A 17544-nucleotide genomic window follows, 5' to 3' on the forward strand; every position below is an offset into this window, starting at 1 on the left:
GTAGCTAGCTGCTCCTTTCCAGCTCCCCAAATGTAGGCATTAGTGATCTCCCACTGAGAATTGGGGAAGAACAAAGGGGTTACTCAGGCTTTGGACAAAGCGAGAGATCCTGGGGGAGATGAAAAGAACCTCCGGGGGTGGGGGAGAGACAGAAAGAAAGCAAGTGAGAGAGAGGTGGAAGGGGAGAGAACCAGCTAGGTACTTTTAGGTTTGGAGGGAGGAAATGAGGAAGTAGAAGTGTAAACCTTCTGGAGGAAATCAGGATGGAGACCTGATAGGGGGGGAGATGGCTCCTGTAGATGACATGAGGGAGATTAGAGCATTGTTACTGACCCTCTGAAGATGCTGTGGGGCCTGCTATCTCCCCACTGCAGATGGGGAAAGAGGAAAAACTCTGTTTTATTTTAAGGTGACCATATGCAGTTTTATGCACATTTAAAGCACATTGGGTACATGCTTTCCCATGGCCCACTGTTGACAGTTCTGCTTTATATTGTTACTAAAGAAGCCAGTGCTGAAAAGGCATTCTTAAGTCAAGTTTTCCTCCTCACTTACCTGATTTGTGTGTACTGGGGAAAGATTTGGAGAAGATGAAGGAAAACCAGACTTCAGTAAGGCTACCTTATGTTGCAAATAGATGAGAATTAATTTGCAGTTATTTATTCTTCTTTACTGCATGGTGCTGGTGGTTATTTAATACTGAAGCTTCCTTTCCAGTTGTATCTTGCTGTATGGTATCTGCAGTTGATCTACATTACCCATCCCCAAGGTTCAGACAATCATCCACTTTTATCTCAATGTTTTGCCTATCACTAGTTGTATCCAGATTTGTTGCATATGTGTATGGGAGATATTATCTTTTCTCAAAGCAGGAGATAAGTCAGAATTCTGTTAAGGTCACCAAACTTTATGCTGAGTCATAACAAAAAACCCAACATAAATAAAATAAAGTAATTATAAAATAATAAAATTGCAGAAAGCCCAGGCATTCCTGAGGTGGTTTTTCAGGGTCATTTATTTTTCTGTTTTTGTATTGTGCTCTCATGCATGAGAAATTCTAAATCTAGACAAGTTATACAGCTTTCCTCGGCACCTGGTTTCCTTGACAACCATTCATATAAATAGTAAGGACCTGTTATGGGGGGGGGAATATCAATATAATCGCTGCCTGTGAATCATCCTCGGTGAAAAAACAGATTCAAGGTTAAAGTTATAGGATTTAAAATTGAAACATGACCTTTTGCTAATGTTTGCTGAATATACTACAAGGACTAAGCAAAGACACTGCATTTTAAGAGGTGACTTGCAAAGAGAGTCATACTGGCACTTGTCCTGGTGAAATTATTATTGGCAATAATCATATTTTTCATTCTTTGCCCTTCACTCACACAGAATTGATCTCTCAGCGGGTTTTTCTTTTCCTGGTTTTTTACATATTTTTAAACTTACTTGTAAAAACACTAATAAAATATGTGCCGGACAGGAATGAATTTCACTCATACCGAATTCTCACCTTCCCACCCCAAACCTTGTCTATTAACAAATACTAAATTAACCCATTCTTGACAAAGGTCTTGATCTTAATTCCTGTCCCCCTTGGAGGAAATAGGAGTTTTGTAGCAGGAGTGAGATCAGCCCTCCACCACCCCCACTTCCCCCCCAAAAAAAATCCCCTTCTCAGAAGGATGTTGTGGTAGGGAAGGAGAGACTGTTGTGGAGCCAGCCTTGATCTGTATTAGTACCATGAGTACAAGGTATGTTTTCATGGGTCTGAGAAGGGGCATGGGAAAAATTCCCTGCAGAAAGAACTGCTTCTCCCTATGTGAATTTAAAAACACTGTGATTAGGAAAATGGCCCAGCTTTCTCTGTTAATTATATAAAGAAATGTCCTCATCCAGGGTTGACAATTAGATTTTGTTGTTGCTCCCCCCCCCTTTCATTTTAAGCTTTGTGTTGCTATTTCAGGTTGTTTTCTGACCCCGCTGAGTAAATTGATGGTCACTAAAAACCAAACAGTATTTTCCTCCAATTTAGTAGCTGTTTGATAACCACAGCTCTAACAGCCCTATGCTAAATACAGGTTAGCTGCCAGAGCCCCAACTGGTAAATATATATATTTCCGTGCACAGCAGCAACAAAGCTATCAATAGTGTAATCAAAACAGGTGTGGAGACAATTATCTATTTTCTCCAGCAAAATATCTGTCATGTCAAGCTAATGTAGTTTTGTTTAATGAAACCACACTATTGTAATAGTTTGACTCACATCAGAATTTCCAGTAATATTTCCTAATTCATATGTAGATTGAGTTGCTCTTCATGGGATACTCATGAAGACTTCAGCTAGCAAAGAATGTGGCTGTTTGTTTACTTAGTGGCACTTGTAGCTTTGAGCAGCACCTCTGCTCCATAGAGTGCAGTGCAGTTCATATAACGCGGTTTCACCTATAACACGGTAAGATTTTTTGGCTCCCGAGGACAGCGTTATATCGAGGTAGAGGTGTAGTTGTTTTGACTTATAAAACCCTATAAGTCTTGTGTTCAGTGACCAAGATTTTCAAAAATGAGTATGTAAAGTTAGGCTCTTAAATCCATGTGCAAGCCCCTAAGTAAGTAGCCTGAATTTCATAAATGTTGCACATCTGTTGAAGTCAGTGGGAGCTGCTGGACACTCAGCACTTTTGAAATTCAGGCCATTTACTGATTAGGTGCCTACAAATGGACTCAAGAGCTTCAGTTCATACTCCCATTTCTGAAAATCTTGATCAGTGTGTCCTGAGCGGGGATCCTTGAGCTGACAGTCCTTAGGCATGGTACTGCTAGGGCAGGGCAGCATTTTCAGTGGAGAGTTCTAGAATTTGCTTTCCACTGCAGCCTGACAGAGCCTGACTTTGACATTCCGGCCTGTTGCAAACTTTATACTCAATCTTTTTCTGAGGAAGAAAGTTGAGAGCTTCCCCCCTGCCTTTTTGGGGGGCTGAGAAATGTTTTAGCTTTTTATTTACTGAGAGATATTTAAAATTGTATTGTTCATGCACCTAGAAATGCTCTTGGCTTATGGTTAAGGCTAAGATTTTGTCACGGGTACTTATATTAAAAGTCACGGACAGGACGTGGGCAATAAACAATAATTCATGGATTTGTTGAAGCCCGAGCCCCAACACCCGGGGCTGAAGTTGCGGAGGTCACCTAAAATCACAGAATCCATGACAGACTCCTAGCCTTACTCACGGCATACACTGAAAAAATAAATAAAGATTGAAGGCTTCATTTTTCTAGTATAAAGTGTTGAGGGCTGAGTAAGCATTGAAAGCTCTCAATTGGCCAACACTTTTCAAGCTTTATAACACTACACAGGGAAGCTCTTTGTACTGCCATAGATACTCTAGCATAGCCCCTTTGTAAGTGACGTAGGGAAGAATTTACATTAAATAACATGTAAAAAATTGTAGTTTACTGTGTGAAGTTTAATGGACATGTGTCAGAGACTGCTATATGGGCTACACTCTGGTTGCCAAGGAAACTCAAAGGATACACAGGATTCTAGCAGCCAGACTGCATATTCTAGAAGTTCTCTCAAGGGAAATAGCAATTGGCTATGGTTATTTGGGCAGAGGCATTGCTTGGAGAGGAATCGACATCACAGGCTTATCTGGTCAGTTGGCTGAAGAGGTGAGTGCTTAGCTTGTAGGCACAGTTGTATCCCCCTCCTTATCCAATAATAAATAACAGAACAGGCTGCAGGTTTGGCTGCTGAAGCTACGTCTCCAATGCTCAAGACATGAATTAGAGAATAAGAGAAATCTGTACAGCTCAACGTGATTTTGGTTTGACATTCCTCTGTGTTCTTGAATGTTAGCTTGTACAGTAATTCTCTTCTTGTTCTTAAAATCCTAGTTCAATTTCCTTTCCCTAGGATGCTTACATTGAACCCAACGCTAGTGTTAGGATTTATTTATGAAGTCTGCCTTTTCATGTTTTACCTTGCTATGTGAAAACTGCCCTGTTTTTTTAATATAGATAGTGATATACCAAAGGGGAGAGGTGAGAAGCTAGTATAGTGAGATCACAGTTGAAGCACGCTCTTAATATGTAAGAAGGATCCAGAAGAATTAATGACCCTTAGCACTGGGAAGTTTTAAACACTTACAATCAGGAGTATATTGATATTTGGATGGGCCTTCAAACAGATTTTAAATCGGTTCCCATGCTTCTAGACAATTTCACAGTGCATCTCCACCCTACAACCTGCCCTTTTTTCCTTTCTTACTTGTGACCTCTATCCTAATCCACAATAACACGGTAACCCTCTCTAACTGGGGCCTGCCCTTATTTTCTTTGTCCCCGCCCCTTGGTCAGTGCCCCCATTCCTCTGGTAGTCAGGCTGGGGTAGTGTCCCCAATTTATTCTGCTCCCAGCCACCTGTATCAGGGTCTGTTGGGAGCTTTTCAACTAGGAGGCTTTTCTCAGTCCTCCCTTGGCCTTCACAGCAGTAGAAGTAGGAATGTTTCAAAAGGGGGAGGAGCTTTTTCTGGTCCTCTGCTGAGTCTCTCCTCCCCCCCATTGACTAGAGAGCTTGCCCTCACCTACTGCTTCATGTCCCCTCTTTCCTCTCTTACTGGAAAGCCAGTCAGAGGCTGCTCTGGGACCCCTCATAGCTCGCCCCCAACCAAGCACCTCAAAAAACAAAGTAGCATTTACAGCCCTGCTTAAACATCCTGATTCAGGAAAGCATCCCTCTTGAGAAGGGCACGTAAGCGTGTGTTTTAAGTTCCATTGAATCCAGTGGGACTTAGGCAGGTGCTTTCCTTAATAAGTGCAGAATGTCAGCAGATTACTAGGGCTATGTGCTTCCTGCCTCTCATGCTCATTTAGATACTTCATTTAGAACTAGAGGGTAATCAGTATTCACGTGGAAAAATCCACAGGGATTCTCTCCTGTCAGCTATCTTTGGGGGGGGGGGGAGAGTAATCATTTTAAAAAATGATTGCTATAGTTCTCTGAGCTAGCGCAGCACAGGTTTCAGCTTTGGGAGAGCTATTGTGAATGTTGATCTAGAGTGTACAAAACCAGACTCAAGCATCTTTGTGGGAGAAAAAACATGACAGCTCCATATGTATGTGACTCACACTGAAATAGCAGCTGTCCTGAATTAACAGAGAGGAGCCTGCAGATTTGCAAATGGGGGCTCATTTTATTCTGAGGTGTTGTGGTGTACATCAGGCTTATTTTCTTAACATTTTGCAACAGTGGGAGCAGTGGAGGAGACAGGATGTCTGTTGGCATGGTGTTTTAGCCATCTTGTTTTTCAGATATGATCTCAGCATGGTTAAACATGCTTTTGATGCAGTAGTTTACTCTAGCACTGTGTTTGAAATAGTTTTCCTAATAATTTTATTCGTTTACCACAATTCATCACTCCTTTACCAGCCCCAAAACCACTTGGTGTTGGTTACAAACAAAATACAAATACAAGCATATGTACCTATATTTTATACCCTAGCAACAATATAATTATAAGCACTGGCCAAAATACTTAACAACAGGTAGAGGCCCTGGAGACACCTTCCCATCATAGTGTGACTCCAGAGGTGTAAGGAAAAGCTCTGAAAAAGAAACATGTAAACAACCTTGCTTTTCATACACTATAGCAAACAAGTGATGTCACTGCTGGTTATCGGATCTTTGCTAAACCTAGGTGAGTGACTTTAGGGCTGAACCTTGCTCCCTTCAAGGTTTTCTTCTTATCTCAGTTTGTCATATTTTTCCCTAGTTACTGGATTAAGCAGTTCTTTTCAAAACAAGCTTATATAACTAATTATTTACTGCACCCGGTACCCAATTAGCCATGTTTTCTCAATCCGAACCTTAAATAAAATAACTCTAGTATTTCAAGGGTCACTACAAGTTTAACACAAACAATCCTTCTTTCTCATGATTTTGTTCCGTTTGGTCACATGCTTTCAGCCTATTCCTCATGCTAATATCCAAACTCAATTTAGAGCCATAATTCTCTCAGGTCTAACATGGGCTTATAATCCTAGACACTCTGACCATTGTTCCTAGTGCGGGAGAATCTTGTTTTTACATTGCTCCTGCCCTTTCTTGGTTGTCATTCTGAAGGTTGAAGGCAATTTGACTGAAAGCGATCATGAAATGATAGATTCGATTATTCTAAGGAAAGGAGGGAGTGGGAGCAACAGAATAAGGATAATGGACTTAAAAAAAAGACTTTTACAGACTCGGAGAACTGGTAACGTTCCATGGGAAGAAAATCTGAGGGAAAAAAGGAGTTCAGGAGAGCTCGCAATTTCTCTACAAGATCATATTAAAAGTGCAACAGTAAACTATCCTGCTGCAAAGGAAAGCTAAGAGGAATAGTAAGAGGTCAATCTGGTTCTTTAATTACCTACAAAAAATGGAAACATGGTCAAATTGCAAAAAGATGAGTACAAGAGATTAACACAAGCATGTAGGAACAAAATCAGAAAAGCTAAGACACAAAATGAATTATACCTGGGAAGGGACATAATAAATGAAGGAAAATGTAGACCCACTATTTAGCGGGGAAGGAGAGCTAATAACAGACGACATCAAGAAGGCTGAAGTATATTTTGCTGCAGTCTTCACTAAAAAGGTTAATTATGACCAGATATTTAATATAATTAACATTAACAATGAGCAAGAAACACAAGTCAAAATAGGGAAAGAACAGGTTACAGAATATTTAGATAAGTTAAATGTATACAGGTCGGCAGGGCCTGATGAAATGCACCCTAGGGTACTTACAGAACTAGGTGAACCAATCTCAGAACCGTTAGTGATCTTTAAGAACTCACGGAGGACAAAGTACCTGTCTTTAAAAGCGGGGCAGGGGAAAAGAGGACCTGGGGAATTATGGACCAGTCAGCCTGACTTCCAACCTAACCTGGAAGGATACTGGAACAAATTATTTAACAGTTGGTTTGTAAGCACCTAGAGGATAATAGGGTTATAAATCATAGCCAGTATGGATTTGTCAAGCACAAATCATACCAAATTAACCTAATTTCCTTCTTTGACAGGGTTACTACTGGCCTAGAGGATTTGGGGAAAGGTGCAGATGTGATAGGTATATCTTGGTTTTAGTAAGGCTTTTCACAAAGTCCCACATGTCATTCTCATAAACAAACTAGGGAAATATGGTCTGGATGAAATTACTATAAAGTGGATGCATAACTGGTTAAAAGACATAATCAAAGATTAATTATCAATGATTTGCTGTCAAAATGGGGGGACTTATCTAGTGGGGTTCTGCAAGAGTCTGTCCTGTATCTGGTACTATTCAATATTTTCATTAACAACTTGGATAATAGAGTGGAGAGTATGCTTATAAAATGTGCAGATGACACCAAGCTGGAAGGGATTGCAAGCACTTTGGAGGACAGGATTAGAATTCAAAACAACCTTGACATACTGGAGAATTGGTCTGAAATCAACAAGATGATATTCAATAAAGACAAATGCAAAGTACTACACTTAGGAAGGAAAAATCAAATGCACAATTACAAAATTGGGAATAATGGGCTAGGTAGTAGTACTGCTGAAAAAGAGCTGGTGGATCACAAATTGAAGATGAGTCAACAATGTGATGCAGTTGCTAAAAAGGCTACTATCCTTCTGGAGTGTATTAACAGGGGTGCTGTATAAATGGGGAGATAATTGTCCCACTCTACTGGACACTAGTGAGTCCTCAGCTGGAGTGCTATCTCCAGTTCTGGGTGCCACACTTTAAGAAAGATGTTGACAAATTGGAGAGAGTCGAGAGGAGAGCTACAAAAATAAGAGGTTTAGAAAACCTTAACTATTGAGGAAAGTTTAAAAAATGAGCATGTTTAGTCTTTAGAAAAGAAGACTGAGGGTGGACTTGATAAGTCTTCAAGTATGTTAAGCACTGTTATAAAGAGGACGGTAATCATTTGTCCTCCATGTCCACTGAAGATAGGACAAGTTGTAATTGTCTTAATATGCCACAAGGGAGGTTTAGGTTAGATAATAGGAATAACTTTCCAACTATAGGGATAGTTAAGCAGTGGAATAAATTTCTAAGGAAGGTTATGGAATTCCTGTCATTGGAGGTTTTTAAGAATAGGTTACACCTGTCAGGAGTGGTCTAGGTATAATTGGTCCTGCCTTTGTGCAGGGGGCTGGACTAGTTGACCTCTCAAAGTACCTTCCAGTCTTACATTTCTATGATTCTGATTCCTAGCATCCTCTTAGTTGGTAACTGTATAACTTACTGAATATATCACCACCTCCCTTTCAGTCATGTCTTTTACAGTCCCCCTGCTTTCCTACTTGTTCTGTATCTTCTGGGGATATTGGTTGCTATGGAACTGACTCTGATACTACATGTAAGGCAAAATGATTCTCAAACATAATATAACTGAGTCTTTTTTTTTTGTGATGATAAAAGTCAAGGTGATTTGTAATCTGCAGCAAAATATTTGTACAAATAAGAGTCTGTTCTTGTCACACGTTATCTGAAATGTAGGGGATGTCTTGTAGGTTGCAGAGTTTTACAAGAATTTGTGGCCAGGAAACCTTACTTAACTTTAATTCTGTCCTTAACTTTTAAGTGCTTGTCTTTGCAACTTTTATGTTCTAATGTTTTTTCCATGTGAATATATAAAACATACAGAGCAAGAGAATGCGTGATTGTGTTGTGCAATATAAAGAGGTGGTCTTGGCACAAGTTTGGAATGGCCACATTACTCGTGGATGGTGAAACCATGAGCAAATTATGCCGCTCATCCCAGAAATAGTGCTGATGGTGTCAGAGGGAATCTCGTCCAGTTTTTAGGAGCAGTTTTGGTGACCTTGTTAAAGGTGAATACGGGGAATTGGTGGTGCTATCCAGGACTCCTATTTGTGGTATAGAGAACTCTACATCAGAAAAATACATTGCACCTACAAGCTTTATCATTAATTGCCAAGCCATACTTGTGGATATCCAGTTTAATGGATAAATGTAAAATGCGAAACCAGCTCTGAGGGACCACTTGGACTGAGGACTACTCATGTCATTTTCAGTGATCCTTCGAAATGGCATAGGTTTCAGTGCTAAGGGACTGTCATTTCTCAGTGCCAAATCTGAAGGAATTACCAGGCAAATGGTCTCATCCCTACATTGACACATTGCAGCAGTATTAGAAATTAGGTGGAATCCTGAATGCAAAGAAGTTAGCAGCCCCTGGAAGGTGACTCTTGTGATTCTTACCACCTTTTTCCTTCCCTGCTTGTCTCTGCGTATATATGAATCCTCTGACCCCCCTGCCGTATTAGTCTTATTTGCATAAGCATATTATGAGGTACTGTAGTGCAATATTGCATTTTCACTAATTAGACTAGGGACATACTATCTAAAATTAATAACATAGGAATGGATGATATTATATTCATGAAAGCAAGCCTGAGTCTTTAAAATTGTTTTAACCCTTTTATCACACTAGTACAGGTGCAGAGCTAGTTCCCATGTTCAGATTGGGCGGGTGCTTCAGGCCCAGGACCCAGGATAAAATCCAAATTTGGGGTTGGGGATATTCCTTTACCAACAGCATCATATGATGGTCCATTCCCCATGACACCATGCAGAGGAGAGAACTGGAGCAGCAAATTGTTTTGAGTATAGGTCTGATTTTAGGGTTGGAATCACAATTAACCTCTTGGTTCTACACAGCTCTGCCTGGTAAAAAAAAAAAAAACAATTCTGAAGAACACTTAAGGTTAATTTTTATAATTACAAAATTACCCACTGTGTGCGTTTCTAGGTAAGAAAGAAACTAGATATTTTTACTAAGTACTGTAGCTTGGTAATGCACAATATGACAATGGCAAGAAAGAAAAGATGAGACAAGGAAGTGGACTATTAAAAAGCCAGGTTTTTTTTTGACAACATGGCCTGTGTTTGTGTATCTGTAGTGACTTGCTCACTAAGGCCCTTACTCTAGTTTCTCTTATGATGATTTATGCCAGGGTAAGATCAGAATCTGTCGCTGAGTTTTTTGTGCACTGTAGCGATGCGGCGACTCATTGGCACGGAGCCTCCTGCTAGTCGTCCTGGGAATTAGCTCTTCCAGCTCTGGAGCACCCTCTGCTGGCCGATGTCCCGCTTGCTGCTGGCCCCCGTGTCCCTCCCAGACCCGGTGCCCCTTTACCTTGGGTGCTGCCCTCTGGCAGTACCCCCACTCCCTGGGTCTCCCCACCCAGGGGAACCCCCAGCCCTCTATCCCCACCTCACCTCAGTGGCTATTGCCAGTCACCATCTAGCTCCCACTCACTGGAGCAGACTACAGTCTATACCACTTATCATCGGCAAGGGGGGTTTGGACCTGCTGCCTTTGCATACGCTGGGCTGCACCTCTGCAACCCCAGTACCCTTCCTGGCCTTTACCAAGGCCTGCAGCCTGGGGGTTTTCCAGCCTGGAGCTCCCCAGCTCCTCTGGCTTTTCCCCAGCCCTGCTCCACTCTAGGTACCCTGCTGAGCTCCCAAGCAGCCAGGCCCCTCTTTCTCCACAGCTAGAGAGAGACTGCCTCAGCTCCTGGCCCACAGTCTTTTATAGGGCCAACTGTGGCTTGATTGGGGCGTCGCCCCAGCAGTGGCTGCTTCCCCAGTCAGCCTCCTTTTCTGGCTCCCTGGGGCAGCCCTTTCCCAGGGCTGTTTTAACCCCTTCAGGGCCGGAGTGGGTGACCACCCAGCTACATGCACTATCACTTCAATGTGCAAATGCTAGTGTACAAACGTGTAAATCCTGTTTGTGAGAGCAAATGAGTTTTGTGCACGTACATTTGATTGCATCTGTGTGCAAGTCACAGTGCTAAAAAATAGTGTGTATGCAAATGATTGCACATGTAAAGTTTCATGCATACAAATAGAAGCTAGGCTGAGGTCCCTTCAGAAAAAAAACCTTCATTTTCATTTAGTACTGTTCAAATTTCTCTCACTTTAGGACTTGTTTTGAGACCACATGATATTTTCTACCTTACTCCCTAAAATTTTAATGGGACAGGTTGCTTCAGTATCTGCCATCTGTCTAATGAACTGCATAGGGGTGTAAAGGTCTGTCTCTGGTGCTGAAAACTGATAGAATATAGATGAAAGCTGTACCCTGTTTTAAAGGGAATAGAGCAGGTCATCTTATATCAGCAGAGCCCTAGTTATAGTGTAAATCAAACTTGTACTGTGTATTAGAAGAGAAATGCATTATAGCAGTCCAGCCTAAGCAGCTATTCCTAGCCTTTTCTCTCCCACTCATCCAAATTCCAAGTAATGTTCAGGCACTCATTTTGCAATGGAAAAGTTTTTCGAGGGGGAGGAGGGTATAAGAGAAATTGGCTCTTCTATGCAAAAAATGTCTCAGATAGTAATTCAGAGATGCTAGTGAAGTGATCTGAAACAATAAAATAAACCTGCTCTCTGTTAGAAGTCAGAGAGCTTTATACACGCCTGCCTGGTGCTAACTTCTTCAGCGCTCAGCATACTGGTAAATCCTGAAGTCCATCCATGCCCAGGCCTCCCACAGTCAAAATTGTAACTGAAGCAATGGGGGCCATGCTTGAGTGAAAACTGAGTGAGGACATCAGGACTTAGTGAATGCTCTGTAAGACATTAGACAGGAGGAACATCAGACATGAGACTGAGGGCAGGTCTACACTACCCGCCTGAATCGGCGGGTAGAAATCAATCTCTCGGGGATCAAATTATCGCGTCTCGTCAGGACGCGACAATCAATCCCCGAATCGACGCTTGTACTCCACCAGCGGAGGTAGGAGTAAACGCCGTCGACTGGGGAGCCGCGGAGGTCGATTTGCCGCCGTCCTCACAGCGGGGTAAGTCGGCTCCGATATGTTGAATTCAGCTACGCTATTCGCGTGCTGAATTTGCATATCTTAAATCGACCCCCCCCCCCCATAGTGAGGACATAGCTAAGGTAAAATTTTCAAAAGTATGTGACTTAAGAGCCAAAGTCCCATTTTCAAAGGTGGCTTTAGGCATTTAGGAACCTATGTCTTATTGAAAGTCAATGGATCTTTCAGGTTGCCTACACTATAAGTGCTACAGGGCTACAACAGTGTAGATGCTTCCTACAGTGATGGAAAGAGTTGTTTTGTCAATGCAGGTAATGTACCTCCGCCCCCTCTCCCCCCCAGAGGTGGTAACTAGGTCAACAAAAGAATTCTTCTGTCTCCCTAGCCAGGTCTACACCAGTAACTATGGTGTTCCAGAGTTGAATTTTTCACACACCACCTCCCCGTGGTATAACTAGGTCAACCAATATTTTAAGTATACACCAGACCGTAGGAGCCTGAGTATCTTTCACTTTTAAAAATGAGATTTAGGATCCTAAGTCACTTTAGGTACTTTTGAAAAAATTACCTGAGACTTTGTCGAAAGGTTTTGAATTTTGTCCCATTTTTGGTCAAAAAGTTTCAAAATTTTGTTGAAATTTTTTGAAATTCCCTCCTATTCCGCCTCATTTTTGACCAGTTCTATATGTTGTCACATGACAGCAGTTAGGAGTGGTAAGAACTGGAATGAGATGACATTTGGTAGGAAGGCCTTTGTCAGCTTTCAAAGTAAAGGGTTATACCAGTTTCTTGTCCCATTGTTCCCAAGTGACCAACATTTTGAAATGTGGACCTGTTGACCATCATAAGAACTCCAAACCCCACTAAATATAAAGAGAGGGGAAAGCATTTGTTCTGTCTCCTCAGAGTTGGTCGTTTCTGGGAATGGCAAACACAGAATTGTTTTGCTTTGGTCTGAAAATGAAAGCAATGTAAAATATACATGGGATTTTGGATTAAAGGTGTATTTTAATTTTACCAAAACACACAAGGATTCAACAAGGTTGGAAAAGCTGATTCAATTTTAATTATATTCAGTGAAGCTGGGGCCTCAAAGAACTTACTTTTTGCTTCAAGCTTTTAGAAACTTTAGTACATTTCTGATGTTGGCTTAAAACCAGCATTTCAGATGTCTGCTCAGGGCTGCCTCCATATGGTTCTATTATTGCTGGTCCCCAATAGTAGTTATTCCCCCATTGCAAGAACTAGCATCAGGAAGATTTTGGAAACCTGTATCTATAAAACGATATGTCTCTAATGAAACTTGTTTTTTTCCCCCCTTTTCTTCCTTCCCCCACTCCTTTTTTCCCGTTAGTCGGAAGTATCCTGGATCCCCAACAAACACTACTCTGGGATTTATGGGTTGATGAAGCTGGTTCTGACAAAGACTCTCCCTTCCAATCTCGAGCGAGTCATTGTCCTCGACACAGACATAACCTTTGCCACTGACATTGCTGAGCTATGGGCCGTCTTTCACAAGTTCAAAGGTATTCTAATACCATTTTTAATGCTTCTTTTGTAAACTAAGCTGGGGGGAAAGCTGAGATTTATTTTTAAATACTTCTACCCTTGCGGTTTCTGGTGTTGGAATATGTGTACTCTTCTTGCTGCTTTTCTTCACAACAATGCAGGCTCAGTTGTCACCACTAATTTGGGGCAGTTTTGTTCTTCCTATTATTTTGGTGGGGGTGGGGATAAGGTGCATAGTGGGGAGAGGAATTATTACCCGCTGAAATGTGATTCTAGGTAACTTTAGATGTTTAATACTCAAATAACCTCATTATTTCACATTATTTTTTTATTAATAAATCCAAAGATTGTTTTAAACATAGCCTCTATTTGTTATCACTGAAAATGAGGAGAACCTACTTGGAGCAATGCAAGGGAGGGCGGATTATTGCCTGCAATTATGTGAATGAAAGTAAAATATTTCCTGCTTTGGTTAATAAGTTGATAAAGACATCTGCTGGATATGAAGTGTTTGGAGTAGATTCCCTCACTCCTATCCACTGCCATTACCTCCCTGAAGTCTGTCACATAGTTTGAGGAGGAGAGAGCCATTTTCAAAGCAAATGGGTAAGGAGGGGCTAGCCACACAACTCCCATTTAAAAACTATAGCACTCAGTGACTTTGGACTCCTATTTTCTCTCCGACAAGAATCTACCAAATTTATCACTCCTTCCACACCATGCTCACTCTTTAAATATTGAAACCTTCTTTTTTGTTGTTTGATATTTTTCTTCTCTTCAGACTGGCTAGGAGGGATGACTACCACTTGTTCTCAGATCACAGAGAGATTTGATTCTTTAATGGAGCCATGAATTTCCATCATGCCTGACAACTGTACTTATAAAATCAATCTTTAACAATTATTTTAGGCTTCTTTAGTCCATTCCTCAGTTTTTCCCATTAGTCTTCTCACAGTAACTTGGAAAATACCTCTTTGGGACAATTCAGTGTGTTCCTGAGATAATACTTAGCACAACAGTAGTAATACTGCTATTAAGGGAAGTTATCTCCTCTGTAGCAGTCTGATACTATATCCTACTCCATCCTGGAGGGCAATTTTTAGAGCTAGTGATTCTCTTAGTAGAAATGTTCAGACACCAATTATTGGCTAGAAATGGCTGTTGGAAATCTCGTGATAATTTCATCTGATGTTTCAGCAAGTAAAAGTATTTTCACAGCGGGTATAGGATGGAGAGGGACAGAGCTTCCTTTTGTGGGATCCTGGGGGATAGCAGATATTACACTCCGGCACAGCCTCTTCCCGTTTACAAACACACAGAGAGAGAAACATCTGAAGTCTGTGGTTCTGTTTGTTCCCAGGAATTCTAAATTTTCCAGTTGATCATAATGATTTAGAGAGGCTGATGGTTCAAATTCTCTTTTCTAGGACAACCTATGTAGAAGAGGTTTAGATTGAGGATGGTCTTTCAGCATAGACATGTCAAATGTGTTACCTTGAGAGGCCCAAATTAAATTTGTGGTTATGGCTTGTGACCCAAGGCTATAGAGTTAGGGATATCCTATGGCCTTGATCCACAAAGGATCTCCCACAAATTAATAGATTCAAAGAGTTTAAAGCCAGAAGGAACCAATAGATCATCTCATCTGACATCCTGTATATCACAGGCACTTAAATTTCACCCCGTTACCCCAGTATAGTTCCTTTCTTCACAGGGTATTGTGAGGAAAAAGTCATCAATAAAAACAGGAGGTTTGTGCAAAGATCGAGAATATGGCCTAATATTGTAGTTGGCAAGTTACTGTTACATTCAGCATCACTCTGTTGGGGGAAAACGATACAGGATGCTTTTTAGAACCATTGCTATTTCTGTTCTTTGTTTATTTGCTCCTCTGCATATGCAGTTACCAGAGTTGCTCAATCAGGGTAGCTGAGTGCACAAATTACTCATATAAATATGTGCACTTGGTTATTTGAAAATCTGTTCGCTGAAGTGGCACCATTAGGCTTCAGAGTCGACACATCATTGAGATTAATATGGGAAACACACCTCTCTTAGATTGTTTTAGAAATATTGTTTCAGGCTATGGCACATTTAGAAGGTTATCTCTGCAACCATAAGGGCTAGATTTTTATTATTGTAGTGGAAATTTTCATTCTGTATAATCTGAATCTTTCATTGAGGGCTGGCTATATGCATTAAGGGGGGCAGATCCAGCTTGTCAGCTATGAGTTTGACATTCCTGCTTTAGCCTCTTTCTCTCCCTGTCTCCCAAAGTTAAGCATGCTGCAGTATCTCTTTCTGTAGGGTAGATTTTTTTAAACAAACAATATATTAATATTAACTTCAAAGGTTTCTGTCTGCAGCCAGTCTGGTAAGGGCAGGCTTCTGAGGCTTAATTTACACAGGTTAGGTTTTCCATTCATCTCACATTGGATTCTGACAGTTCCAAACTTGAGAAACCATCTAGCCTAGGGGCAGGAAAACAAGACCATAGAACGTACACATTCTTGGATAAAGTGCTGTAAAATGATTCAGGCAGTAAAACCTAGTGTAGCCAATCCACTTTCATTGCAGAAATTGTGTGAATTCTGCCGAGAAAAGAACAAATCCTAAACTATGTTCTCTGCCATCAGTCATAGAATTTTTAAAAGGCCCCATCAGCTAGTTGTTTTGTTATATTTATTCTTCCATCCTCCTTAGCAATGAAAGATTTTTCCCCCTCCAAATTTCTGATTTTGTCTTTAATTGTATAGTAAACATTGATTTCCCCTAGCCCAGGGCTCTGACTTTATCATTCTTATTTGAATTACACATGGGGGGCCCAACTTTTATCAGGACCCCATTGTATTAGATGGTGAGAGACAGTCCCTGCCTCAAAGAACTTACAGTCTAAATAGACAAGATATAAAAGGAAATCATGAATACTTCCTTTGTCTAGATGAAAACTGAGGCACAGAGGATTAAATGATTTGCCCAAGATCATACAGCCAGTCTGTGGCAGAACTGGGAACTGAACCCGAATCTCCCAAGTCCTAATCCAGTGCCATTACAATGAAATCATTTTTCCTCTGACTATATTGGCATGAGAACCAGGTTTCTTTTAAACATTGTTCCATCAAAAATGGCTTCTTCTAATACAGTCTGAAAGTCAGTATGGATGGGGCCGAAGCATATTAGAGCTATGTTTAAAAGCCATGTTCTAGCCTACCTATATCTTTAGATCCCAATACAGAATTTATTCACTGTTTTCAAGAGACCCCTCCCTCTTACTTGCACATGTAATCATGTTGTTTCCTAGTTGAATTCCATATCTCCTTCTCCTTTTTGGAGTAGTGTAGACCAGTCTTTTTTCTTCTACATTATTTCATTTTATTTTTTTACTTTCTCTCTCTCTTTTCCCCATCCCCATCTCTCTTGCTTTGGCCTCTTGGTAATTAGATGAGTGAAAAGCACATAGCAGTATCTTTATAAGGCAGCTGGGATTGTTGTTGCTGTTGGACAAGGTTCTTCAATATACCTTTAATCTCAGTAGGTTACAACCCAACCTGTGGTGTAAGAGCAATGACTAGACAGAAACATATTCCTCCAACAACGACCCAGGCTGTGAACCACAAAACTAACACGTGAATGTTATTCAAGTTAGGGAGACTTGCAGGGACCATCTATACCTCTGTTGCCTTTGATGGGTATGGGTCTCCACACAGAAATAGGATTAGGCAACCCTAATTGCCTACTGGCAGCTAGCACTTGCTATCCTTGCTTGGTTTTGCCTAGTCATTGTCATGTGTAAGCAACAACTCAGAAGCATGTGTGAGAGCTGAGCAGTTCCTGAGGGGGATGTGGGGGGGGGGCGGTGTTGAAGAGTCCGTTTTAGACTTAATGCTATCATTTACTTCAAAGGTGCTTTGGTGATTCTTGGGACAAACCCTAAGCATATGAGCCTTGGAGAATGTAGGTAGCCTCTGATGCCACTCTAATGCATGTGCAATGTCAGTCAATTCCACAGTCTAATTGGCCACTTGCCTTTGCAGCTGTACTTAACTATAAATATTTGGAAGTTGTTTAAAAATCAACTGACTGTAGTAAGTAAAATATATGGTATATTTTACAGAGTCCCATATGCAGATCAGGTTACCCAGCATGTCTACGTTTGTTTTCTATATATAAAAATTTTCTCTGAAAAA

General features: G+C 41.0%; 1 protein-coding gene across 1 annotated transcript in view; it reads left to right on the plus strand.

The window, feature by feature from the left end:
- The window catches only part of LARGE1 (LARGE xylosyl- and glucuronyltransferase 1), a 377994-nt gene that overhangs the window by 222175 nt on the left and 138275 nt on the right, over window positions 1-17544 (plus strand). The window contains exon 6 of the mRNA XM_054032553.1: window positions 13203-13374. Coding sequence (XP_053888528.1) covers window positions 13203-13374 — 172 coding nt within the window. The remainder of the gene's footprint in view (window positions 1-13202; window positions 13375-17544) is intronic.

The sequence above is a fragment of the Malaclemys terrapin genome, chromosome 1, assembly GCF_027887155.1.
Source record: "Malaclemys terrapin pileata isolate rMalTer1 chromosome 1, rMalTer1.hap1, whole genome shotgun sequence".
In the NCBI taxonomy this organism is placed as follows: Eukaryota; Metazoa; Chordata; order Testudines; family Emydidae; genus Malaclemys; species Malaclemys terrapin.